Source organism: Coloeus monedula (assembly GCF_965178545.1).
Source record: "Coloeus monedula genome assembly, chromosome: 2".
In the NCBI taxonomy this organism is placed as follows: domain Eukaryota; kingdom Metazoa; phylum Chordata; class Aves; order Passeriformes; family Corvidae; genus Coloeus; species Coloeus monedula.
Window position 1 is genome coordinate 95,773,592 of NC_138782.1, and position 26,179 is coordinate 95,799,770.

At 41.5% G+C, this 26,179-nt stretch overlaps 1 protein-coding gene across 1 annotated transcript in view; it reads right to left on the minus strand.

The window, feature by feature from the left end:
- The window catches only part of LRRC1 (leucine rich repeat containing 1), a gene marked incomplete at its 5' end in the record, with an annotated part of 70,023 nt that extends 44,127 nt beyond the window's left edge, over window positions 1-25,896 (minus strand). The window contains 2 exons of the mRNA XM_082300276.1: window positions 10,542-10,659; window positions 25,738-25,896. Coding sequence (XP_082156402.1) covers window positions 10,542-10,659; window positions 25,738-25,896 — 277 coding nt within the window. The remainder of the gene's footprint in view (window positions 1-10,541; window positions 10,660-25,737) is intronic.
- Window positions 25,897-26,179: the final 283 nt, after the last annotated feature.

The following is a 26,179-nucleotide window of genomic DNA, read 5'->3' on the forward strand; positions in this document are numbered from 1 at the left end:
ATATATAAAGAAGTCCTTGAAGTCTTGATGTATTAAGAACCTTTCACCATTAGGGTTGACTACTCAATTTTGTTACAGACGTTAACATGTATGTACCTGCCAGTATCAGCAACAGTAAAGTTGAATACTTTTCTTGCCACTGCTGGATAACCAGCTCAAATCCTACTTAAATATCTAGGTTTCTTCTAATGCTACACTGCAGCGAATACTCTGAATTTACACAATGCCCCAGATGTTCTGGCATACAGATTGTGCAGCACTGCTAATAATAAAGCCACAAACCAAACATAAGCCCTGTGACGTGTGACAGTACGAATACACTGACAGCAAAAAAGAAGTTGTGGCTGCAGAAGTGGATCAAAATCAAGCTCAGCAGTCATGTATACAAGAGGGCATGTGTCCTCTTCTCCATTCAAAACACCTCTTCAGATGCTTATTGTTATAGTCTGTACAAGAATTTGCTAACAATTTAGCAAGCCCTGTACAAGTAACTTTAGAAGTAAATTTGCCTCTAGGGAATTCTGTACTGTCTGGATGAGGAAATAACTTCTAAAAATCCTTTGTTTGATGATAATCCTTTCTTCCCTTTTTTTTTTTAAGATTTTTACAACAGTTACATCACTCAATCCACATTCCCCCACTTTTCTTCCTCTAATGGCTGGGAGGGTAATTTTTAAACAGATAAAATTTTTGTATAGCACATTTTTCGAGCATTTTATATTACATTTCAAGAACTGATAAAATTTCATCTACCCACAGGCTACAGTACAGCCAGCATCCTTTATACATCCTGCAATATTGAACATAATTTCCAATACCTAATCAATAAGACAACAGCAATGACCAGGAAAATCCTAGGCTGTGACAGGGCTGCCAGACCAGAGCTACTCAAACAATGATTCTTGATCTGATCAAAGTAAAAAGTATTTTTGCAAGAACTTTGCTGAAGTCTCAGACATGAGAGATACACCACATTCCTGAGGCAGAGTTTACCACGCTCGAGAGTCTTTCAGGGAGCAACTACTGGATGCAGTCATATTTTCCAGCTGTGAAGGCAACGCAGAGCACCGTGTGTTAGGAGCACTGGAGCTGGCACACTGCATACACCCCAGCAAAAAGTCAGCTGATTTACCAGGTAGAAAATCCACCAAGATGTATACAGTATATACAGCACTTTTCCATACGACAAAACACCTTTAACTGCTTAGTAGTAATTCATAAATGTAATTAAGCAGTTGATTACTTTACACCAAATTTATACCCAGGGAAGCCCATTCTAGACTCAAAGACTGTGAATCCATGCAGCATTATCCCTCAGGAGAGATAACCAGCAGCAAACCAGGTCTCATCCATCCAGTTCAATACAGACTATTTTTCACCCTCCGTGTACATAATATGCATTATCAACTACAGTATTTATTTATACATACACACACACACAGAGTCCATTGAAGCATTAAGCACTGGAATACTCAAGTGATTTAGGAACCTCAAGGTTCTCTTGTCACTTCCAGGGAGGTTTCTCTGTGCCACCCACCTTCTCAGAGGGATCTCTGAGAAGCCTGCCCTTGGAAAAGCTGTTTTCCAGCCCTGCTGTCGACCTCCTCCTGCTGCTAAACATGGAAGGAAACTGCCCATTTTGTCAAATACCTTTCAAGTGGTAATTTGCTCTGCAAGCATTTGTTTGTCTTTTTGAAGGGCTCTCCAGCTAGAAAGCCCAGCTGAGCAGGCTGCAGTGTCACAGATGTCCCCACCACATCTCTCTATCCTCCCAAAAGCAGCCAAATGCAGCTCCCAAAGGGTCTGATCCTGCAAGGGGAAGGGATGGAGGAAGGTTACTCATCTTCTCCCTCCACTTCTACACTGAGATCATGATATACACAATAATCAGACAGGTTTCCCTTTTTTTAAAACCAGGAGGCTTTGCTACTAGCCCTGAAGACAGAAGTAATAAACCTCTTTAGGTAAAGTGCTCCAATTTTGGGGGCACAATGTGACAGGAGTAATGTGGTTCTCACAAAGTCTGTTGAGATTAAATGGTTCTTGAACAGGTTGCAACATTTTCCTCTTTAGTCTCTGAGCATGAGGATATACAACATAGAAGACATAAAGGTCTTTTAAGACCTGATGTTAAAGCTTTAAGGAAAATTTACCAACAGGTTCAGGTTGCACTTTCTCAAGAAAATCCCTCACTGAATAATTAACAAGAAACTGAAGAGATGTCTCATTTCCCTCGCTTTTCCAAACAAGAGCACCGGGGAAAAGAGTCCTCACAAAACAACATTTCATGCATACATATATATTAGACATGTTACTTGAAAGAAAACTTATGCAGGGACATAAGAACAAGCTGGGTTTTTGAACAGATAGCGTGCGGTGATTCAACATACTATCCTTCTCAGCTGCAGCAAGCAGCAGTAAGAGAGATCAGGAGCTGTAAATTCGAAACTGGAGGAAAAAAGAAGGGGGGAGAGAGAGGGGAGAGCTTGAAGACCAGATTGCAAGGAAACCATAGTTCCAGGTGAATTAAGTGGAAGAGCCCAAGTTTGACAACAAATTTATGTCTTCTACCTTTTCACGTATATATGCCAGTCAAGAGTTAAGCAGAAGAGTTAATGGAGATGTTTTCATACAAATTTCTACCTTGGACCTCAAGGACAACAGGAATTAAATACTTTTAGTCTGAGAGGTAAGACGGAGAAAAATGTGAAAACCAGTATTCTACCTACAAAGCTGTAGATGACAGAAAGTGTTTGAACAGTTTTAACAGCAAAGTTCCAGATTTACTGGATTAATTCTTCAGTAACTTCATTGTCATGTCATCTTACCTTCTCAATAAAACAGAAACCAAAACCCATGCAAACCTGTGAATACAAAAACTAAGAACGCCTGTCTGCAGATAACCATTTTATGATCTCTAATCTAGATTATCCAGAAAATTAAGTCTTTATTTTATGTCACTCCTATATGTATTGCCTGATGTTTAACACTCTAGCTGATACTTCAGGCAGGCCTAAGGTTTCTGTGTCCAACTTGGCCTGCTCCCTTCCATAGATTTCCCTTGAATTAGCATGAAGGCACTATTGCTAGATGCACACACAAGTACATTAGCAAAGCCTCATCAGAAAGAACAGTTAAATCTGGCAGAATATGCCATGATGGAAAAATCCACTTTTCTGTAATCAATTTTAAAATAACCTCTTCCAGACTTCTCCAATTAAATTATTTTATCATGAGATTTCATTTATCTTCACTTTCTCAATCACAATCAGCACTTGCTGCTTCTTTCTTCTCCTTGATGAGAAGCCCTGCTCAAGGACAAGGTCCAGTAATTCCTCTCCGTACCTTACTTCTCCTGCTGCATGTAAAGCTCTCCTCTTCCTCCAACCTACTGACATAAAATCGATTTTAGTGACACAGATTCACAAATCAGATTCACTTTTACATCACTTCTTCAAAGTGAGCAAGAATTTCTACACATCTGAGGGACTATGCAGAGCTCCAGAGTCCAAAAGGAATTTGCAGTAGGTGTTTCTTTCTTCCCTAATATGCTCCTTTGTACATCGATCCCTAAACTACACGTGTAAGACATTAAAGTGATGATGGTTTTAAGTACAAATTTTAAATTAACCTCAAGGGAGAGATGGGAGATAATACAAAGAAAGGTATGTCACAAGGAATTAGAATTGAAAAAAAAAAAAAAAGGCAACCCAAACATAAAAACCCAAACATGCAACACAACTGTTAGCAAGCAACCATCTAAAAGAGCAAAAAATTCTCTGATCTCCAAGTCTGCTTCACTTTCATTAGCACAAAAAAAATCCCCAAAATCCCCACAAAACCAAAAACCAGTCACTGTTCAGATTCAGACTGAAGCTTAAGATATTTCAACACCATACAAACACAATGGTCCCACATAGGTAGGATGTTCCATCCCAGGGTTGCAGCAACTGCATTCACAGGATGCTTTCTTGTATCAGATAAGACACGTCCATGCAGGAGTAGGAGAGCAATTCCTGTTTGTCCATAAGCACTCCCCTGGACACAAACCAGAAGACAAACAAGCAACATCCAGCAGGTGCATATGTTAACAAAATAGATGCACTTGCCAACTATATTGCCTTCTGACACAGGTAGTTGGCTTGAGGTTTTTCTTTGTCCACTGAGCAAGCAAGCATCAATTCCCATTTATCTCTCAGCATTCCAGGTTTTGCTATTTGCTACCAGACCTGTTATCAGTACATTCACATCAAGGCAGCTGGTGGCAGGCAGAGAAGAGGATTTCATGAAGGAAGTCTCTGCTCAGATGCTGTGGAAGTGCAGCAGAGGTGACAGCCAGACTCCATGCAAAAGCACAAAGTAACAGCAGCAGCGGCCAGATGAGAGCAGAGTCCATGTGAGGCTGTGGGACAGGATCAGAAGACTCAAAATGCTTCTCCCTACTTAGCTTATCTCTTCACTGTAGAATAGCTGGATCAGCAGGCCAGGCTGAACTGAAACAAATGTTCAAGCCTTTCCTCCCTCAGAATTTCTAGTTTGAAAAAATACTGGTTATCCTGCTTTCAGTGGGGGAGAGGAAAAGGAGAACACTTGCTCTGTGAGCATAAGGGAAGTAATCCTACAGTACAGATGACAGGTATACCTTTGAGAGCAGATGGCTGAATTAAAAAGGGAATGCACTGATGTGCAGGCACTGATACAAACAAGTGAGCTGAGTCTCAGAGAGAAAAGCAGAGATTCTACACTGCTCTTCAGCAGGACAGACTGATGGATGCTCTGCAGGAAAGATGCTGCCTGCTCACCTGGCCCTCCAATGACTTGTTGAATGAAATTTACCTATCACACAATGCATGTGGTGTCCTGAGGATGACCAAGATCTCTAAAGAGACTGTCAGGTTGTAAAGCGGCTATAAAGAATAAACATTTCAAATAAAAAGCAGAAATATCAAATCACCTGCAGCCGAAAGTGGAACAGAAAAATACCATTGTTGTAGAGTTCTCCAAGTACCCTGAGAACTGAAGACAGAACAAAATACAAGTTTCTAAATTTGCAACTGTGATCCATCTTGGAAGCAAGGAAAGCATAAGAATAAGCTCACGGAGCACTTGGATCTTCTAGAGACTAACTTCCAAAGTCTTGGACCCTGCCCAGGCCTTGCACAGCAGCAGTGTAGTCTTTCCTTACAGTGTAGTGACTACTGAGATGCCTGTGAGGAACCATCTCTACTGTTATGGTAATCCTAAAGTAGCAGATTTATCTTTGGTCAAATCTGTAATTATTTTCATATAAATGACAGCATATGGCAAATGTGTGCAGAGAGGATTCTGGAATGAGACTCTCCTGATGTCACAAGACTTGTGTCCAGAACAACCCCACTATCAATACAATCATAAGATCAGTTTAGCCAGAAACTACAAAAATGGGTAGCAACTATCATGTAGCCAGAATTCTTCTCTGAGGTGGCTATGAAATATGAACTGTACACATTAAACAAACAATATTATTGGATATCATAGTAAAGACCCATGTTGAGATTTTGGCATCAAGCATCATGCAGAGCCAAATATAGCTTAACAAGATGCACCCACACAGAGATTTCCTCAATAGATGCCACAGCCAAACCCATCATTCCTCAGCTCACAAGGTAATGGATCTCAGCTCCACTGAGAGCTGAGTCAGCAAACAGAACCAGAATAATCTATCTACCAGTAATATAAAAATCCATTTAATTCTCCCACTGCACTCACACTTGCATCTTTTCCACAGTTTTGAGACTTGGGGCTTGGACATAACACCAAACTGCAAGGTCACAGACCGCTTCCAGAGAAGAACACACCATTTGAGTCCCTTTACCTGCTGCCAGCTGGAAAGTCACTACAGTCAGTCAGTGCAAAACTGCCAGCACAGAGCAACTACCAATGCTACAGGCTTGCATGACCAAGTCCTCAGTACACACACTCAATGGAAGCAAGAGAAGCAGCAGAAAAGCCTGCCAGGCTTTGATCACAAAGAGACAGCATCTCACAGGCAGACACAGCAGTGCAAGAAGCTCCTCGCCTACAAAAGCAACGGGGTTAGCCTGCATCAGAGAAAGGGGTGGACAGCAGGACGGTTGAAATGGCACTCCTGAAGCTGGGAAGGGTAGGAAAGCCACTCCAGTGCCTCATGTCTAGCATCCCAGCTCACAATAATTTTCTTTTGATGCTAGAAGAGCTGAATTAAACAAGCTGCTGACAATGTGTCAATGGCTGTGAAAGGTGTATGACATTAGGAACAAAACCTGGCTTCCACAGCACACCTGTTAAGAGAAAATGTGTGCAGGATAGAAATTTCTTTCAAATAAGAATGCAACAGTTAAATTAACACCTTCGGGGCATTTTAAGAAACACGCAATATCATGACAAAAACACATCAGTGGAGTTTGGAGGATTGAGTATTTTTGTCAGAGGCAAACAAAAACCCTCTTCTGGGAGAAAAGGGATACTAAAAAGGATTGCATCACCTCTGGAAGAACACAGCATACATACATAGTACACATAATCCCAAATATCAACATGCATTAAATTAACTAAAGACACTTTATGCATTGCCCCTCCTGTTTAGAAGAAGCTACAGAACAAGAAAAGCCATTAACATTTTAATGAACCTGGGACGGCAGGGCCCTAAGCTTTAAGAATTTGGCCTCCAGGGGCTGTGCAAGAAGAAAAGGGGGGATGGAGTCACTGAAGAAAATCGCTGGGGGGTGAACAGCATGGGTAGCAACCTGCTACAACTCACAGGAATCTGAAACACACGGCATGCCTTTGGAAGAAAGGGAAGCTTAATGAAGTGCCAGTCCAGGCACCAGGAAAGAACTGTAGAAATTCAAGCACGTCTTTCTACCTTGGGAGATTGCACTTTATGAATCACGGGGTCTTTCAGGAATTGCCTGAGGGAATGTCCAAGTGCTATGGGAATAAAAACAGCACACAGGCACTTCTGACTATGCTTAGAGCAGAAGCTCGCCCTCTGTCATGCAGAGCAAAAACTTGCACTGGAGCTCAATGCAAAGAACTGGAGCGTACCCAAACTTTAGGGTCACCAAGCAAGAATGTTTCAGTGACCCAGTGTCTTCACAGAATTCACCCATGATATGAGAATCCAGGAAAAGATTTAACCAAGCTTGGGGAGTCTGACAAAACCAGAAGTATTTTCAGACACACAGCAGGTGAGTATCTATCTCAGGGAATACTCTGAGTTTCAGACATGCTTTGCCAGCAAGTCAAAAGCTCAGGCATCACTGTTGAAATCCTACAAGTCTGTTTCCTTTAGCCTTGCAACAAGTACATCAGCTTTTTGAACAACCTGATACTAAGAGGCAGAGATAAACAGGATTGCCAAATAACCTTCAAAGTGTTCACCACCACTATGCTGTTTTCTTAGCACAGCTCCTCTGCCCTCTTATATTCCAGTCCTTGATTCATCCATTCAACCTTTGCGCAAATAACAGCCTCAGCCAGACTAGAAAAGCACAGTGGGGATGCTTCCTAGGAAAATCTGCATGAACACATGGCCTTGCAGGGAATAAGAAACATCAACATGCAAACAATCCAGGAAAAGTTTAAGAATATATGGCTGCTTACCTTCCCAAATCCTTTTCCTTCTGCACCACTGAGGCTATCCTTACCCTCCCCAGACTTCTCTCACATACACAGGGAGTATCAAATTTACATCTGCTGAAGATTTTTTAGTTTTATTTCTTGGAGAGATTTTTGTAGTTCGATATTCACTCATTGACCAAGAAACTGCTTGAAAAATTGATATTGTAGCACATTTTTAACATATACTAGCATGTCTTGGACATTTTAAAACACTTGAGAATTTGAGAGAGACACATTTAAGAGTTTCCTTATGGACGTTTTCCAAGTGCCTATGAAGCAGGGCTATTACACAGCACATAACACTGCATGGCACAGGTATCCAGAGCTACCTCCAAAGATCAGGAGGGATTGTGCCTGGAGGGATTGATCCCTCCTCCAGATTCAACACCTCACTGCTGCTCCAAGTACAGCTGGCCACTGCAGCCTGGAAGAGCACCCAAGTCCACCCGTATGATATAGCCACCATCTCAGGTGGCTTCAAAGATCATATGCTGATCAAAGGGTTGTAAAGCAGGAGAAAGGAAGGTATGTTACCATTTTATTATGGCAGAAGTGGAAGTACTCTGTTTATTGAAAATCCTTTCCTCCTTCTGTGATGAGAGGTTAAAAAAGAGAAAGCTATTCCTGTGGAGACAATATTAAATGAATTTATATCTGCATTTTTAAGCTCTTGAGGAAACAGAATGGACAGAACTGAAGGCAATTAGTGCACCAAACCAGACAACTAGAACAACAAAAAACACAGAACAATGATCTCTTATTTCCCAAGCTCAGATGTCACCATCACACTTTCCTATTCATGCAGCATACTGCATTTTGAAAAGCAAGGCTCTTTTTCTCTGCCTGAAAGGAATATGAAGAGTTCACTTTTTTTTTTTCCTAAGTAGTTTTGGACAGTTAGAAAAACAAAACCTTTTGGAGTGCAAACCACTGAACAGGACAAACCTGTGGCAGGTTTAGAATGAGACATACTGAAAGGTGGGTTCGAAATACAAAGCTAACAAAATACTGTAATCTCAAAAACCTTTTGCAAGAATTCCCCCTGCCGCATCCCAGATAGTGTGTGTTTTGCCTTTTGATTTGGAGAACCATGAGACAACCATGAAACAACCAAACAGCAGAAAGTAATACTAGTTATCTTCTGCCACAGCCACCCTGCACCACATTGCATGGTGCATTTTTCATTTGAAGGGTCAAGTCATGCAGTAACTGGGACATAATTAAGTAGAGGGAAGCCTTATCAGTCACCTTCTGCAATGAAACACAAAGAAAAGAAAGCAATGCAATAAAATGGGTATTTAACACCAAACCTTGGATGTAGAAAAGCAACTGCTCCCTGCCACCTGCATTAGTTCAACCCATTACTGGAGAAAATACTTCCCTGTACAGTAACTTCTAATGACACATGCATCTATCCAGCCATAAACATTCACACCATCTGTTCTTGTTACAGTTGAGTTCTCAAGCCAACTTCCAAGTCAGGCTGACAAGAGTTCACATGGCTCTGATCCACCAGCTCTTTTCCAACTAGTTATTCATTTGCAAAGAGAATTACTAAGCCAACAGAGGGTTTCTTTTTGTATAAGGTCTGTCACTGACAGCACCCAACTCAGCCAAACTCAGTAGCCAAATACCACATCAACTAATGTTCATGTATTTCTAAAATGTTTTAACTAATCTGTCTCTTTTCTTGTTTTTTTTCCCAGTTTTCTTCTCTTAAAATGTTTTCCAAATGTGCATAAAATGATATGGTTCACAGAAATTTTTCAGCAATTGCCTGGAGACTCATTATGCTTCATCAGTTATATTATCAGATAAGGACAGAATTTAAAGCACCAAATAAATAAAGGAAATATGCTACAGAAAGGTGAAGTAGCAACAGAATATTCCTCAGTCACAAAGAGTCGATGTGAAGTTAAACCATAAAGCAAAAAAGATTCTCCATTACACTATTTATTTTCTTGAATATTCAAGTACAACCCGCATTTATTTAAAAGGTTACACAACCTTGATCGCTCCCACCCCTTCCATCACAGCTCAGAGAGCATTTTTGTGCACATGTACTGCATGTAAGGAGGCAAAAATAGCTGACAGTTGCTCTAATTTGGTAACACAGATTCACTGTTTCTAGACCACTGGGTCATAAGGCTGCTTAAAGGTGACCCACCAGCCCCTTAACTTCTTGTAGAACTGGTAAGTTCACCAGGCCACAGAAAAAAAAAAAAGTTTTCACTCCATCACAATGCAGGACAATAAATGCAACAAGCATTGCAAGCAAACGATAAACCCATGTTGTTTCCACCAACACATTTTAGAAGATACTTTCTCCCAGCATTCTTTTCTGAATTTATCACCGCAGATGACAAACAGACTGATTCTTCTTCCAGAAGTACAACTAGAAATACCAGCACTCTGCCTCTTGCTAATCCCAGGTAAAGAGCAGAGCAGAGATAAAGAACTGGACTTCTAACCCACAGGCAGTCCTTTTTTGAGCACAGAAAGCAGCCTTTTTTTTTTTCAACTTTTTTTTCTTTTTCCTGTTTTTTTCCATCTCTAAATGCCAGGCATCTCAGAAAGCATGGGAAAAGAAGTCAACATAGTGACAGAAACACATATAAAACTACCACATAAAGCATTTTTTAAACTGGAAAATAAAGCAGGGTCTCAGAAACGCAGAACTACAGTCAAGGATTATTTTATTGCTGTATTTCTACCACAAGCTCCTCTCTGCTCTTTCCCTCCTTCCCCTCTAGAACTACAGGCAAATCCATGAATTACACCGAAAAGTGTTCTGCAGGATACAGATAACAATTTCTGAGACAGAAAAACCCTACTAACCCAGTTTTCTAGACCATGTCATAGGACTGTATAAAATCAAACAAATTAACTTTGGAGCTTACCATTTCGAGACAAATCAAGTTCCACCAGCTGCATGAAATTTGCTATTTCTGGAGGGAGCCGCTGGATTTCATTATCACTAAGTCCAAGTTTCCGTAACTTCACAAGCTGGAAGAAAGGCTGAAAGAAAGAAAAAATTACATGTCAGAAAATATTCACATAACTCACATATAGGCATGATAAGCAATGAGGAATAACAGGAATCCCTTTCAAAATGTCAGCTAATTAAGGCTATTGCAAGGCATTAGTTATGTAAATCTCTTTCAGACCTGTATCAGAATGAACATTTTGTTTACATGTAAAAATTAAAACAAACTATAACCCGTCTTTTACCTAAAATGAAAATTTATGTAAAAAAAAAAAAATATCCGTAAACCTTGCTGTTAAAGATCATTACAGACAGACACTAGCAAAATCCAGAGTGCCAGCTTCAAGTCATTAATGGGGTGAGACTACCAGGCAGAGTAATTAAAAGCATCCTAATTACACACCAGGGCTCATTAGGAAGTTAATGCAGAGGGACACTGCTAAAGAACGAGATCCAGAAAACTGACGAAGAGGTGCTGACAAGGTCTTCTTCACCGGTGAACACCAAAACCAACTAGGTTACAGAACCAGCCTCCCTCAGGAAGGCTTTCTTTCCAGCCTCAAACACCCTCTGTTCTGTGGCCCAGTTTCAGAAAGACTAATGAAAGTTGGGCAGGATACACACAATTTCAGGTCTTCTTTGTTTGAGGAAAAACCTAAGCCAGCCCTGTCCACAGTGAGGACACAGGCACACAACGCAGACAGGATGGCAGTTTTCCCTGACCCCCAGCTATGGGCTCAGGGGGTCTGGCAGCAAGACAAAACAGCAACTAAACAGGCCAAGCTGAAAGCCAGGTCAACCCCAGGCACTGGGAGCAGCTGGTGACTGAAAAATGATCATTCAAAACCTAATGAGATGTAGGCATTCCTAAGAAAGTTGTGGAGCTCTTATCACAACTTTCCACTCTCCCAGGCAGGCCTTTGAAGGAGAGTGACTGCAAGAGGTGAGGATTTGTGCAGAACGAAATGACTTTACATACAAGTCATCTTGATCAAAACTGAATGAACTCCTCAAATTCTGGGCGAGTTTGGTGCTCCCAGAGTGCAGGGGGAGTTTCACCCAGCAGTCAGAACGTGCATCTCCATCTCACCCACTCACAGCATGTGTGCATGCCTGCACCCCATGGGTTTGCCCCCCCCGTAGGGTAACTGGAAGATACTTGTAAATTTGGGACACCTGCTAACATTTAATCACCTGCAATCCCTTCTAGGAAATTAGCACCTCTTTTTTAGTTTTTGTTTTATTTAGGTGCTGGAGTATGTGCTCTAACTGTCACTCAGATATGACTTAGATTGACACAAAAAGGAGCAGTAAGGCATCTTACTAGGACACAAGATAAAAGCAGTCTCATGAATCTGTATTACAGTACAGGTTTTCAATCTTATTTTGAGCGTCTTCTGTTCAATATCATAAATCAGGTTTTTAAGTGCAAAGTTTTGCATTTCTGCATCAATCTTTTCAATATACACTTTGTCACAGAAAAATAAAACACAACTGAAACTAATGTGTTTTCCCTCGAAAACATGGGTTCCTTTTAGGGAATAAAAAGGATAGAGCTTTAAAAAGTTTATAAACACTCAGCAGTAAAAGATGCACCAGACCTGAATGTGAAATCTCAAAGGCATTTTTGAATCAGAATGGCACTCCTCCACCCATATTAAAAGTGTTTTATAACAGAGTTGAAATTTTAAGATGAAGGTTAAAAAAACCCTATAATTCCATATTTCTAGCTCCCTAAAAACATAAATTCCAATTAAAATAGCCACAAATGCTTTTTAATCCTTCATTGTCCTCAAAAGATCCGTAACTGCATTTTCATATCGTTACCATTCTTATCTTAAAACAAATGTAGCCCTTTTTCTAAATATTTATTAATATGACTAAACCAAGAATCCATCAGAAGCTTAGAAAAGCACTTAAAGACACTTTTGTGAAAACATAGCAGGAGTACACTCCACAGAAGAAATCCCAATCTGTCCTAACACTCCAAAATAAATACTTGCCAAAATGTGTTCCTCAAGGCAGTGTGTAGCTGCTAAACTATGACAGTTACAAATATTGATGTTCTACTACAAATCTCATCCTAAGCAACAGTTGTCCCTGACAGATATTCAATGGCAAGTGAGCAAAGACAGAAGGAACATGGCTAAAAGACAGAATAGTCATCAAAAGCCTGTTAAGAGCTGGATATCCCCAGGAAGGCTAAAGGACCCTCACATTACCGTGTCCCAATGCAGTATATATTTATTAAATGTGCAGAGCACATCTGCAACGAGCAATATTACACAATATTTAAATACATTCCTGTTTCTTTAACTGACTACTACTTAAAAGACAAATTAATTGGAAGCTTTATTTTCTGTTTGCATAACAATTTTTTAATGAATAACACCATTTCCTAAATAAAATCAAACTGCAGTTACATTAATGGCATTTCTTTGAACTTCTCATTTGGTTTTTTTTTCCTTTAAACTACACGACTCAACCACTCTTGTATGTTTAGTGCATCCTACTCCCATTTCAGTAAGTGTTCTTCCTTTATCTGAGGCACATCATTAGTGCTCTGAAGCACTGCTGGAGAGTCAAGCAATTCCTTTTGGCTGTATATGTTCTACCTTTCAAAAAGGCCACAGGGAACAAAGAGAATTAAAAGCTTTCTCAATAGAGTTCAACAAATGTAAACAGATACATATATGCGTGTGTATAAATATCAGTGATTTCTTAAATCCATGCCAACAAGAAACATGTTCCTAATTTGATGTATCTAACAACAATTCTGCATCTATTTGATAAGCTCTAACACGATCCAAAGTGCAATGGGGTTGTTGGCCAGAGCAGCATATCCACCCAGCAGGCTCTAATAGCGGGTTTTGATTGCAGACCCAACGTCTCTAAAAGTATCTTGGCAACACTTTTAGTGCTGCTCAGTTTAGCCAGCCTAATTAATAGTGCCTCAATGAGAAAAATAATGTCATGAGCATAAAGCACTGAAGTAGCCTATAACTTGCTATTTAGTAACAATTCCCAATCCTCAATCAAAGCTTTTCCTCCTATCAAAGAATTTATAGAGGATTCCATTATAAGGATTTTCTAAGAACATACATCTTGAACAGATCCCTCCTCTCACTGGAAAACTAACCAAGTCTCTCTCACCCGGACACACATTTTAAAAAAAACTTCATTCTGACAAAATTGGGTCGATGTCAACCAACGGAAGAAAAAAAGTAACAGGTAAGTGAATGACTCACTGAAAAGTATAAACAGACAGTGTGATCCCACAGTTCTCATTTTTTATAACTTTTTTTTTTAAGAATACCACTCCAACTGGCACTCAATTCTAGAAAAAAAAGAATTAAGCCAAACTAGTAGGATATTTTCTCCCTTGCAAGTGGCCAAGACAACATATCTCTGGGTTTCTTTCAATGGCTCCTGAAACAATTCACTCCTGAAACAAAGAACATGCGTATCTGAGAATTTTCCCTGAAAATTCAGCACCTTAGCTGATGGGAATAAAAAAGCCATAAATGGAGATCCATGGGAACAACAGACAATTGAAATAATTGAAATAGGAGGGAACAAAGACGCATTTGTGGCTAATGCTGTTTAAGGGGAGGAGCAACATTTCAGCAACATCTGAGCTGCTAGAGCCTTTGCAGTGCTAGAGACATGTCACACTCCAAACCCATCTGGCACAGGTAGCATAACTAAATGTTACTGTGTTAAGCAAAACATTTCCATAAAAAGGCTACTACTAGCAACAAAGAGAATTAAAATTAGAACCTTTATGAATCCACTGCCTAATTCTCACAATGGGCCAGCAGAAGCAGTAGAAATTAGAATGAGATGTAAAGGAGAAAGAAAACTGCAAATTAACTTGTTACACGGTTACATACACATCAGATAGGATGAGGGTTTGTTGATTTTTTGCTTCCATTTTCGGGGTTTTTTGCAAGCACTTTAGCTGTTGCTGACAAGATTAAGAATTTGTAAGGGTTTGCTCTTATGTCAAATATCCCTTAGACACCAGTATGGATTTTCCACATACACATGCTGCCTCAGCTTTTAAGGCTTCTTCGGGCGATTACATTATTATATTAAAATTAATTAAGTAAGCTATAAGAAGAGAATGTTACTAGGTTCTTTTTCTTAAGTACAATCTGTATTTATTTCACCCATTTTCCAAACTTACAAATGAGCAACCAAAGGCTATCTGTGCTTTAGAATTAAGAAGTGGCACATAGTAATTTAAACACAGTTTAACTCCTAGACGCATTCTTGTTTCAAATCTTACATCAGGCTCCATTTTCTTCTTTTACATTGTAAACAAAAGTCAATGGGGACATCATTTCATTTGTTTACTTCCAATCACCAGCTGTGTGTCCTCCTTCAGTCACGGGATAAGGGAAATCACAGTCAATCCTTCCCCACACTTTTTATACTGCCTCAGAAAGAATTTTTTCTGAGGTCTTTCTTCAGGCAAACACAAGTAGAAGAGGTAATTTTGGTAAGCAAGGCAGTGAAGAAGAGATAAGGCATCAAATCCATGAAATAACCTCGCAACACAGCTGCTCCCCAACAAGGTTCCCAGTCCCTTGCTTTTGGCCCCTAGAAGTTATCATTTTGTCTGCATTGTTGCATGGCTCCAGTGGGAGCAGAGGAAGCCCAGCTCACTTTAGGTGAACACACTGCATGATGGTCAGGACACTATGAGGAAAACAAAGATTAAATACCATAATGAAGCAGCACTACTGAATTCAAGCACTCTGCTTCCTTGGGATGGTTTTAGTAACCAGGCTCTGGCACAACCATACATGCACATTCCCCATCTGTCTGAAGAGCAAAGGCAAAGAGGGAAGGGTGAGCTTCTCCTCATTCCTCCCCAACCCACTTCTGAAGAAGTCATCAACAGAACGGCCTTTGAAAGACGATCAGTAGGGGTCACCCAGTGCTAAGAATTCCAAGAAGATAGGACATTCAATACCCTACAGTAACCAGCTGGTGGGACTCCAAACATCACTTCTACTCCAGTCAGCCAGTGGGCATACCAGTCTGGAGCTCTCAGCAAGTTGTAATGAACCCTGCACTCCACTCAAGCCTCAAGACATCCACCCTCAGTCGAAATCCACAACTAACTCAGGAGCAAAAAACTCCTTCTAGGATGTAATCCTGTACATCATTGTCTTAACATCCAACCCAGAGACTTCTGCCAATAGCACAGGTGGGAGCACTGAGGAAAACCAGCAAGAGCACAGAAAACAGACACCCTTCCCCTAGAAGCACATCCAAACCAGTTGCATGATAAAATGCTGAGGAAGCTGAATCCTACTCTGGATTCATGAAGTGTGAAAAGAGATCTCAGCAGACTCCAGTAAAGCCTAGCATGGGTATTATCAGCTTGGCATCTCCCACAAGGGCTGCGAGCAACATCACGATCCCTCAAGTCACTCTGCCTGCTTTCACCTGCGACCAAAGACAGCTGGCAAGGGCAACAGGGTTTCACAAATGTAGATCCCATGTGATCCTTTGGGCACAATAAACTTTAACTTTCAAATAAAATACTCCCTGAGATAATTAAACAATTTCTGAGGGAAGGGACTAACTCAACGGTGTAGCACAGCAGAGTCATCATGCAATTGATGACTCTGCATCAAAGAAGCAGCTAATGGAATTCCTCTGGAGCCATGAGAAGATACAGCAGCAGCTGGTGATGGACAGCAGTACACAGACTTCTGCCAGCCTGTTCTGTAGCAAGCTGGCAAACGAACAACTACTCCATGCAGCTGAGGTCTCTAATTCTGTCTTCACATATGCCATGAGCATATTTGGCACGATGAAAGATTGTTTCACACACCTAACCATGTATGCAGAATATATTCAAGCTGTACTTTGGTCTCACAGCATTCTACTACCAACTTTGTCATCATGAATATTAATGAAAGACATCATGGAGGCAGACATTCAAGCAGGAGTCCATACAAAACATTAATAAAATTACTAGATTTCACAACAAGAGAAAAGTATTAATTAAAGATCACAGTTCATGGGCCCATATCCTAAACAGACCCAGATGCTGCAACTGCTGTCTCCCCCTCCAATGGATACTTGAAATGAAAGCCCTACAGAAAGATCAGCCAGGCAAGAAGGGCTGCGGGGGAAGGCCTACAGAAGACAGCAAAATTGATACCAATGCCTCACTGAAGCTGGTATTCAGCATCAACCTGCTACGCTTCTGACGCCCTATTTTCAAAGCATCTGCCATTTTCTGAACCACTGACAAGGATGGGCCAATTGCAGGTCCTAGTCTCAGTCATTACATCCCTTATGAAAAACAAATAGGGGATTATCCACTCTGAAAAACCAATACACTGCAGCACTGAATCCAAATGGCCGTGCTACCAAGCAATGCATTGACCAGGTTGTCTCATACTGCTCCTGGCAGGCAAGGATTTGCTTTCTCTTTTATGTCAATTAAGCAGAAGCAACAAAGGCTAAAGAGCACTCCATGCTAGAGCTGTTTGTTAGAGCACAGTGGTGAGAAGGACTGCCTCTGCCTTTAAGAGAGGCCAGAAAACATCTGCTGCAATGAAATATGGATTCATTGCAGTTAAATGCATTTGCCATTTGGAGAAAAAAAAACACGTCCAAAGCCCACATTAATCTCTCTAATGAATTTCTAGCATGCATTTTTCCAGTATACAAGACTGTTGGCAGGAGGTAATGTCTTTTTTTTTTAGACCAACTGATATAATCAGAAAAATAACTCTATCTATAATCATAAAACTTATTTTAGAGGTACAGATGTACAATCTCCGCCCACAAACCTTGTCTCACCTATGTACATCACAAATAGAAGGGAATGCTACCAGTTTACTACAACAGTACACACCTTACCAAAAAAAAAAAAAGTTAAAGGTATTGAAACATAATTAACTACTTTCTTTCAACTGAGGTCAAAAATCAGTAGAGCTGAGCTGTTACTACAAAAAACTGCCATCAGAAAATATTTCAAACCAAGCAGACTTCAAAAATCTTTTGAACAATCACAGGGAAGATTATGACTTTCCTTTGTTTAGGAAACAGCAGACTAAGTTCTTCCTCTGTGCCCATCAGACCGTGGTCTTCCATATTTGATGTCAAAAGGTAAAGTATTTCTTCAAGTCTGAAGCAATACAACAGAAAAATCTGGAAACTTGGAGGAGAGAACCTAGAGATATTTATCTGGTAATAAACTTATTTGTAGCCTTCAACACAGAGCTCTGTGTTTAGAAGTATGTCAATATAAGGATCCAATGTTGCTTCTCTACAAACCATTATGGATTTTAATAATTCAAGCACATACTGCATGCTAGTCCTAATTGACTATACTCACAACAGGTTTTTACAAAAGGTAACATATTCTCAAGATACTGAAGTTGTAAAGTTACACATATTCTTAGCAAGTATTTTAAGTACCATTTGTCATACTGAAAAAAATCTTAAACTTTCAATAAAACTACTTTTACTCTGTGTGTAGCAGTCTGCTTCAGCTTCACCCAGTGGCACAGTTCTCTCTCTGACACTAACTGTAAATACATGCTTGTTCAAATCATACAGTCATGTTTCTTTAAGGATTTACAGCAAGATGTGCAAAAACACTGTGACACTATCAATGTAGAAAGTAAAACAATTAAACTTTTGAGGGTGAATAAACAGGGAAAATCACGACAATTCTATCTGTATCATTAAAAACACCCAAGTCAAAGATGGCAAAATCTTTGATATGCCCTCTATAGAATCATAAAACAGTTGAGGTTGGAAGGGGCTCTAGAAATCACCTAGTGCACCACCCCCTGCTCAAAGCATGGGTCACCTAGAGAAGGTCACCCAGGACCATGTCCAGTCAGATTTACAGCATCGCCATAAACAGATATTGCACAACCTCTCTGGACAACCCATGCCAGTGTTTGACCATCCTCACAGTAAAAAAAGTATTTTCGTATTTCAGACAATTCCCTGTGTTTCAGCCTTTGCCCACTGCCTCTTGTAAGGTCACAGGGCACCCCAAGCAAGGTTGCACACTGATTTACACATATTTATACACAACCATGTGCCTTTTACTTCTCAAGGCTGAACCATTCTGGCTCTTTTAGCCTCCCATCCTGAGAGACGCTCCAAGCTCGTAACAGACTTTGTGGCCCTGCAGTATATGTCCAGTATGTCCATTCCTTTGGGATATCCAGCACTAGACAAAGCACTCCAGGTCTGTTTCCCCAAAGCTAGCCAGAGGACAAGAATCACCTGCTGGCAATACTTTGTGTAATGCAGCCCAGGATACTGTTTGCTCTCTTTGCCATGAAGGAGCACTGCTGGCTCACGGTCAACTTGTCCACCAGCTCACCCATGGCCTTCTACTGGAAAGGTGTTTTCAGATGGTTGGCCCCCAACCCGTACTGGAGAATTCTGAATGGTTATTTCTCTCCAGGTGCAGGTGTATTTCTCTTCACTGAACTTCATGAGATTCCTCTCTGCCTGTTTCTCCAGCCTCTCCCTGTCCTTCTGAATGGCAGCATAAACATCTTTTTTACCAACCTCTTCCAAGCAGAATTCTAAACACACCAAAGTTCGTTTTCTCAAGATGCTGTTTATTGTCCTATTCCTTCCTCTCAGGATCCTGAACTCCACCACCTCATGGTCACTACAGCCAAAGTGATCAAGGTCACTACAGCTACTGCAACCCTGATCTTCACATCTCAACCTGTCTTAAGAATGAAAACTCATGGATTGCTTATGTCCCACTGTGTTGTCCTTCCAGCTGTCATGTGGTTCAAGACCCACGTGAGGACCTGAGCCTGCAAACATGAGACTTCTTCCAGTTATCTGAAGAAGGCATCATCTACTACCTCAGCCTGATCAAGCAGTCTACAGCAGACACCCAAAACAATGTCATCCACTAATCCCAACCTGCTCTCAGGTGGCCCATCACCCATCCCAAGGCAAAACTTCACATATCTCTGCTGCTCTCTCATTCAAAGGGCAACTCTCCATTCTTGCCTTTCTGGCCCATCCTTCTTAAAGAGCCTGTGTTCATCCACTGCAGCACTCCAGCCATGTGAGATATCTCACCACATCTCTCCAAACCCAAGGAGAGCTATGCTTTGGAAAAAAGGAAATAAAGCTTCTATATATGTACAACATAAGCAGCCATAAACCCAAATTTACAGAGAGGGACAGTATGATAATCGTGTCTTTCCACAGATTACTGGCCACTGACCAAACAAGTGTTGTTCAGGCTTATGGTTGCATAATGATAGAAACAATGATAGAACAGTGAAATTCAGCTTGGAACAGGTTTTTCCCTGAGACAAAGGTGTGGTATGGGAAGAACAGAGGGGCTTACTCTAAAGGAGCTTTCACATGATTTTGGTAAGATAACAGCCCCCTGGATTTCAACACCGCACATAACAAAGATACCGACAGTGCCAAATGCCAAGCAGCAGCAGACCAGCAGCATCTCTAACAAAGAAACTGGGGCACAGGAGGAGGCCAGGGTTTAACCAGGTCTCTCAGGAAAAAGGTCTCCCATCTATCTAGTAACTCTACAGAGAAGCTTTAGTATATAAGACCAAGAAGAAAAATTACAGATGACAGAGATAATTTGTAAGCTCAGAAATGCGAAACAATTCAGAGCTGCACTATGTTAGGTTTACAAATACGACATAAAAATCATTCCCCAAAGAAAAAAAAAAAAAAAAAAAAAAGGAAGAAAAAAAGAGTTCCTCAGACTCTTAGGCTAAAGTAAGTACATCGAAAAAATTTTGAATTTTTTTTTTTTTGGCCACTGGAGTTTTTCCATAAACAACATCTGCTAGAAGTCTCATGGGAAAGTGGTCTTTATTCTTTGAGTTAAAGTGAGCAGCAGCAAGGCAAAACAGCAGCAAAACAAGAGTTATAAGCTATTTCCACCACCCACCAATGCAAAGAATGCTGTGATTTAATACCAAGGCCAAAATATAATACTGCATTCAAGGGTTCCTACGATATATTTTTTTTTTTAATCACTGGAAAAAGAAATATGCAGAGATTCGGATTTGTATTGCAAATTGGAGGCACAGAGAAATTAAGCTGACAGGATGTATTTGCCCTTAAATTCTAATGTAGGGGAGTAGAAAACATTTCATCAACTACAGACTGATCTATAGAATTGAAATCATTTTATTTTTATCTGATGCTTTTCATTAGAGAAGCTATTGAAACGCATGATGCAGAACGTGTTATTTTCTTCTATCAAAGCAATTTGCCAGAAAGCCTACTCTTCAGTGAAGAATAATTTTTGACGTCTAGCAAATGATATACTACACATTACAGCTTGAGTTGAAAAATCCTTCAAGTTTTCACTCCCAAGGAAAATAAAAATGCTACAGGTTTAGAAAAAACCACAAAAACTACCATTTTAAGTCACTCTATGCACACTGGCAACCTTTTTTTTTTTTCCAATAAAATCAGATACACAAAATAATCAACAGAAGGCACTTAGGATCCAACACAAGAGAAGGAATTATTTAAGCAAGTTAAGAGCTACACTTTACCACCAACTCTATACATAGCCCATCCTTTTCAGACCAAAGGGTGCAGCTCTTTAATTTGTCTTGTAAAGCAGAAGTGGCGAGAAGCATGCTGACAGCTAGAAATTGCTGTTCTGTGGGAAAACAGCCACATCTGCCGAGAAAGGCTTCAGAGAGACTTCATTATTGTGGAAAACCACCAGCAGCTTAATGGTATACAGCCTGCTCCTCCAGCACATCCCACCAGGCTGGCTTATCCTGCAAGAAGGGCAAGAGCAGAGGAGGGAACCTGGGAGGCAGCAGAAAGGAAGGGGAAAGAGCAGAGTACAAAGAAAAGAGATGTTTGCAAGGGCAGTCAAGAACCCAGCACAGAAAGGACAGGAGAGGAAGCAAAGCATCAGAAACAAGACGGCAGACAGAGCTGTTTAGGTTGGAGGAAATAAGCAACACCCTGGAACATTACGGACAAGGGAGGATGGGAAAGTATGAACATGCAGGGTGAGGAGTCTGACACACCAGTGGTAACAACAGAAAAAGGTCGCTGTCAACATGAGCACAAGTTCTGCATCACGTAACTGGGGAGTGGAGAGAAGAAGGGACCCAGGGATCCAGCAGAACAGTTAGGGAGACCTTGTGAAAGAATCATTTACTGTCACGGGAAACCAAATGTGCAGCAGCAAAATGATATTAAAAAACCTTTAAAGTACTCTACAAACTAAAATTATAGCCTTGTATTCTTGAAATGCTGACAGATACAGCTTAGTGAAATAAAGACACTTGAAGGGAAAAGGGGGTCAGAGGAACAGTTCTTTCTCAGGTCCACATATACCTTAATGCACAAGGATGAAAACACAGGGAAGAGCAGAAACAATGGGGGCCTCTCCCCTTAGAAAAAGGTGAAGAACTCTACCATACATTTTGGTCAGCCAACAGAACAAAAATAAAACTAGCAAAGTAATTCCTTCAAAATAATTCAAGTGTATTTCTTGTTTCTCCTGAGGATACTTCACATGACTCTCATAACATACAATTCAGCATCAGTGCTGGGGCCTTCTGCTAGTCATTTCCCTTCAAGATGCTACAGCAATTCTCTAAGTCGTCTTCTGTATTTTGAAGGGATTTTTATGTGTGTTTGTTCTGTTGGGTTTTTTCAGTAACACCCTGACATATGCCATGCTCTACTGACTTATTCTAGAATAAGAGAGGTTTTAAGTATGCTAGGAAAGACTGCAAATTAAACAAAGCCTAGGACTACTCCTTTATCTCAAAAGGGAGATTTTAGGACGAATCAGAGTGTATTCTTTTACTGGGGTATTGAATCAAACCAACCAAAGAACACGTTTTATTGCTACTTGATAGAAATGGCAGCAGAGAGAACCGGGGGGGAGGGGAGAAGTGTGTGCATCCAACACAAATTGCCTCATCAGCTTGAGAGAAATGCAGCAGGTCCACATATTTCATTATGCCATTTGCTGATACTTATCTCCCTCAGAAAGCTTTACATTTGAAGGGATGAAAAAAAAATATGCAAGAGGATGGGAAGTGGAAGTCTAGAAATAAAGCCATCATCACTGTCTGACTTGTAGCCATGGCAAAGCTGGTAAAAGAACTCCCCAATATCTACTCGATTTCAGAGAAGCATTACAAGACCTCCTGCCAGCTGTAATAGACCTTTCAGACCACAACTGCCCACACTGGTTAAATGAGCCTGAACTGCCTGTGTGCACAATGAAGAGCTGCACAGCAGAGTTGGGGTTTCCTCCTCCATCCACAGCAACTTCTGCTGCAAGTGACGGAGTTCACAGGGCGATTCTTCTTCACTGTGCCAAGGCAAGGCTTTACAGCAGCAATTTCCTAAGGGGCATCACAACCATCTCAGAGACACAAACAGATTATCAGTGTTAATGGATTATATTACGGCATCAGCACAGCCCACAGGTGATTCAGCAGGAATTGGCACAGATCACTGAACTTCAGGACTTTATCAAGCACTGAAAAACACCTAACTAACCAGCACGGAGTTACACAATTCTCCTGACTTGTTTAGGCCTCAACTGAGCCCAAACCTAGCTTGATTTTGTGTAACTGCCTTTATGTATGTAGAGAAGAAACTTAATGGATGTAAGGTCAGACTAATATCATGAATTACGTTAAATTAAGGATGTAACAACCACCTTTATCTGTGCTGACCTAACAGTTTATTAACTACACACTCTGATGATTTCCCCTGTGTTTTCTCTACCAGAGGTATAGTCTACCCCAGCTTTTTGCACTTATTTCCAATTCTGTATCTGTACTTTTTATTGACACTACCCTTCTAATACAACAGGAATGAGCAATGTATGCTGTAACTACCTTCCACTGAGAGATCTTCCATGATTCTCCTGAACCAGATTCCTATAGGAGAACTTTTAGAACTATCTGCTGGTAGAACAGCTAAACATCAGTTTCACCTTCAATAGATTAGTTTCACATTCAGGACTGCAGCTCTATTTTTGTACCTCAGAATTCTGCAGAGTCAACATTTACATGAGATGATAGCTCTATATTCCATTTATGAGAAATCATTAATAAGGAACTGACAAGGAAAGTTCATAGGTTCGTGCAGGAAGTCCCAATAAAAATGCCTCCCTGCATTGCTGACAAGGCACAAAGTACTTAGGACAGATACAACAAGTATGTTTCCATGGTTGTATTTCATCAGATTCCTCCTAGGCCAGCTAAAAACCCACAAACATATTCCTACAGTATATTTAGGCACTCCTGTAACATGATCCATGCACATTTAAAAAAAAAAGAGAGACAAAAAAAACTTTTTTCTAACTTCAACTTTTGCTTGATTCCACCGCAATGCCAAGGAGCCTTGGTTGGTTTTTGGTGTTTTTTAACCCCCTCAGCTATTTCTACACGAATGGGATGTAATGCATAGTCAAATGTAAGGAATGGGAAGAAGTGGTCTTTTTAAGCACCACAGGGCAAAAAAAGGCTATTTCATATATTATGGTTCAAGGAAGAGAGGAGAAACAATAAATAGTTGCACTCTATTTACAGAAATTAATACCATATAACACCATGAACAGATGTCAACCTTTACATTTGTACACAGCAACCAGTTGGCGGTGGATTTTTTTTTTTTTAAATCAGAGAGCTTCATGGGTTTCAATGGGATTTCAGTCACACGCCCATTAAATACCCCCGTAATATGATGTGTACAAGCCTGAAAGCCAACACGAAGAAGAAAGGTCTAGTACAAAGGGACTCCTGAGTCTGGTCTGCGCACAAAGCCAGAAAAAACTGCTGGAAGTAAAAATAGCACCCACACACAGGCTATGTAAACCAGTTTTGCTCTACTTCAGAAGGATAGAGAGTTCAGTCACAACAAGACGCAAACTTGTGCCCAGGTTTTTCAAAAGAAAAAGCCAAATTTAATATGTCAGTTCAACTGCATATCTTTACTACTGTCTGAAGGAAAACCTAGCCACCACGATTACTCTTACAATGTAGACTGAAAAAAGAGAGTATATGTGAGTGCACTGAATTTCAAAAAGGAAAAAGTAAGGCTGTTGAAGTCTCAGTAGGAACAGAGCAACTTTGATTCAGGTGCAAACAAAGGTGCTTTTCAAAAATTTTCTGGCTAGTGAGTTCAGTTTCTTGGATTCCAAGTTAGTAAAGAGTCCACACACTTTTAAGATGCAGCTTCCAGGTAAGATGCACTTCCCGTGTCAAACTCCACCAAGCACAGCTCACAAAGGCTTCTGAGTTGTCCAAAGTTTAAAGGGTAAACACGGGGAAAAAGCTCGTGGGTCCTCAAGTCAGAGGTCGAGCATACCTCCCACTCGTTCTGCATCTGTGGAGCCCAACAGTGCCTCGCTGGAATCACTCTGATAGAGTTCGTCTAGCAAAACCTGCAAATGCCACCTGAAGAGGCACACTGGCGGGTACCACCTCAAGGTCTCAAAACCATGTTGAATTTAAAGTGAATTCACCGTTGACAATATTACCAAAAATAAAGTATGCATAAAACTCTGACTACATGCTTCAAGTAAGAAGCAAAACACTGACAACTGTGCGGGACTAAGACTGAGACACAGAAAAGGCTCGTGTTTCACACAGCGAAGTTTCCAGGAGTAGAATGCAGAAACGGGAACGCGGTTATCTGCTGGAGGGTTTTGGTTTTCCCATGTACGGAGCAGATAGTATCTACCGAAAGGGGAAAAAAGGGGAGGGTTGAATACCCTCCAAGGTCTCGTAATTCCGATGACGTGAATGTTAATCACAATATACACTCATGTCCTGCGACTCCGGCACCAACCCCCCTGCCCTCCAACAGGATCTACCCTCCCGCAGGACGCGGATCTCCAGGTTTTGCTCGTGAAAGCTCATTTACCACCTAACTCCGGGGAAACGCCAGCCCGAAACTCCGGCTCTTCCTTTAACTCCCAGGGCGGCTACCACAGACCGACGGCCCCGGGATCCGCTCACCGCAGCCTCGGTGCGGGCGCTGGACCGGGGAGCTCGGCGGGCACCTGCCGGGGCAGCTCACCTGGACCCCGCTCCATTCCCGCTCACCTTGGGCAGCTCGCGGAGCTGGTTGGCGTCCAGCAGGAGCTCCTCCAGGCTGCGGCTGTAGCGGTAGATCTCCTCGGGCACGGCGGCCAGCGAGCAGTGCCGCTTGTCGATGGACTCCACATGGCGGTTGCACCGCCACAGGGGGATGCAGTGGAACATCGCCCCGCCGCCGGGGGCCGCGGGGCGGGCGCCGCCGCTCACCGCCGCCCCCTCCTCGCCGCCGGCCGCGGGAGCTGCTGCCCGCTCCGCCGCCGCGCAGCGCGGGTCCCGGCGAGCCAGCGGCCGCAACCCGCATCCAGCGCGCCGCCGCCGCCGGCGGGAAGCAGCCCCGGGCGAGCGCGGCGGCCCCGGGAGAACAATGGGCGGGAGCCGGAGCGGGGCGGAACCGGGGGCGTCCCCCTAGTGCCTCTCGGCGGGCCGCTGCCCTCCCCGCAGGGGCATC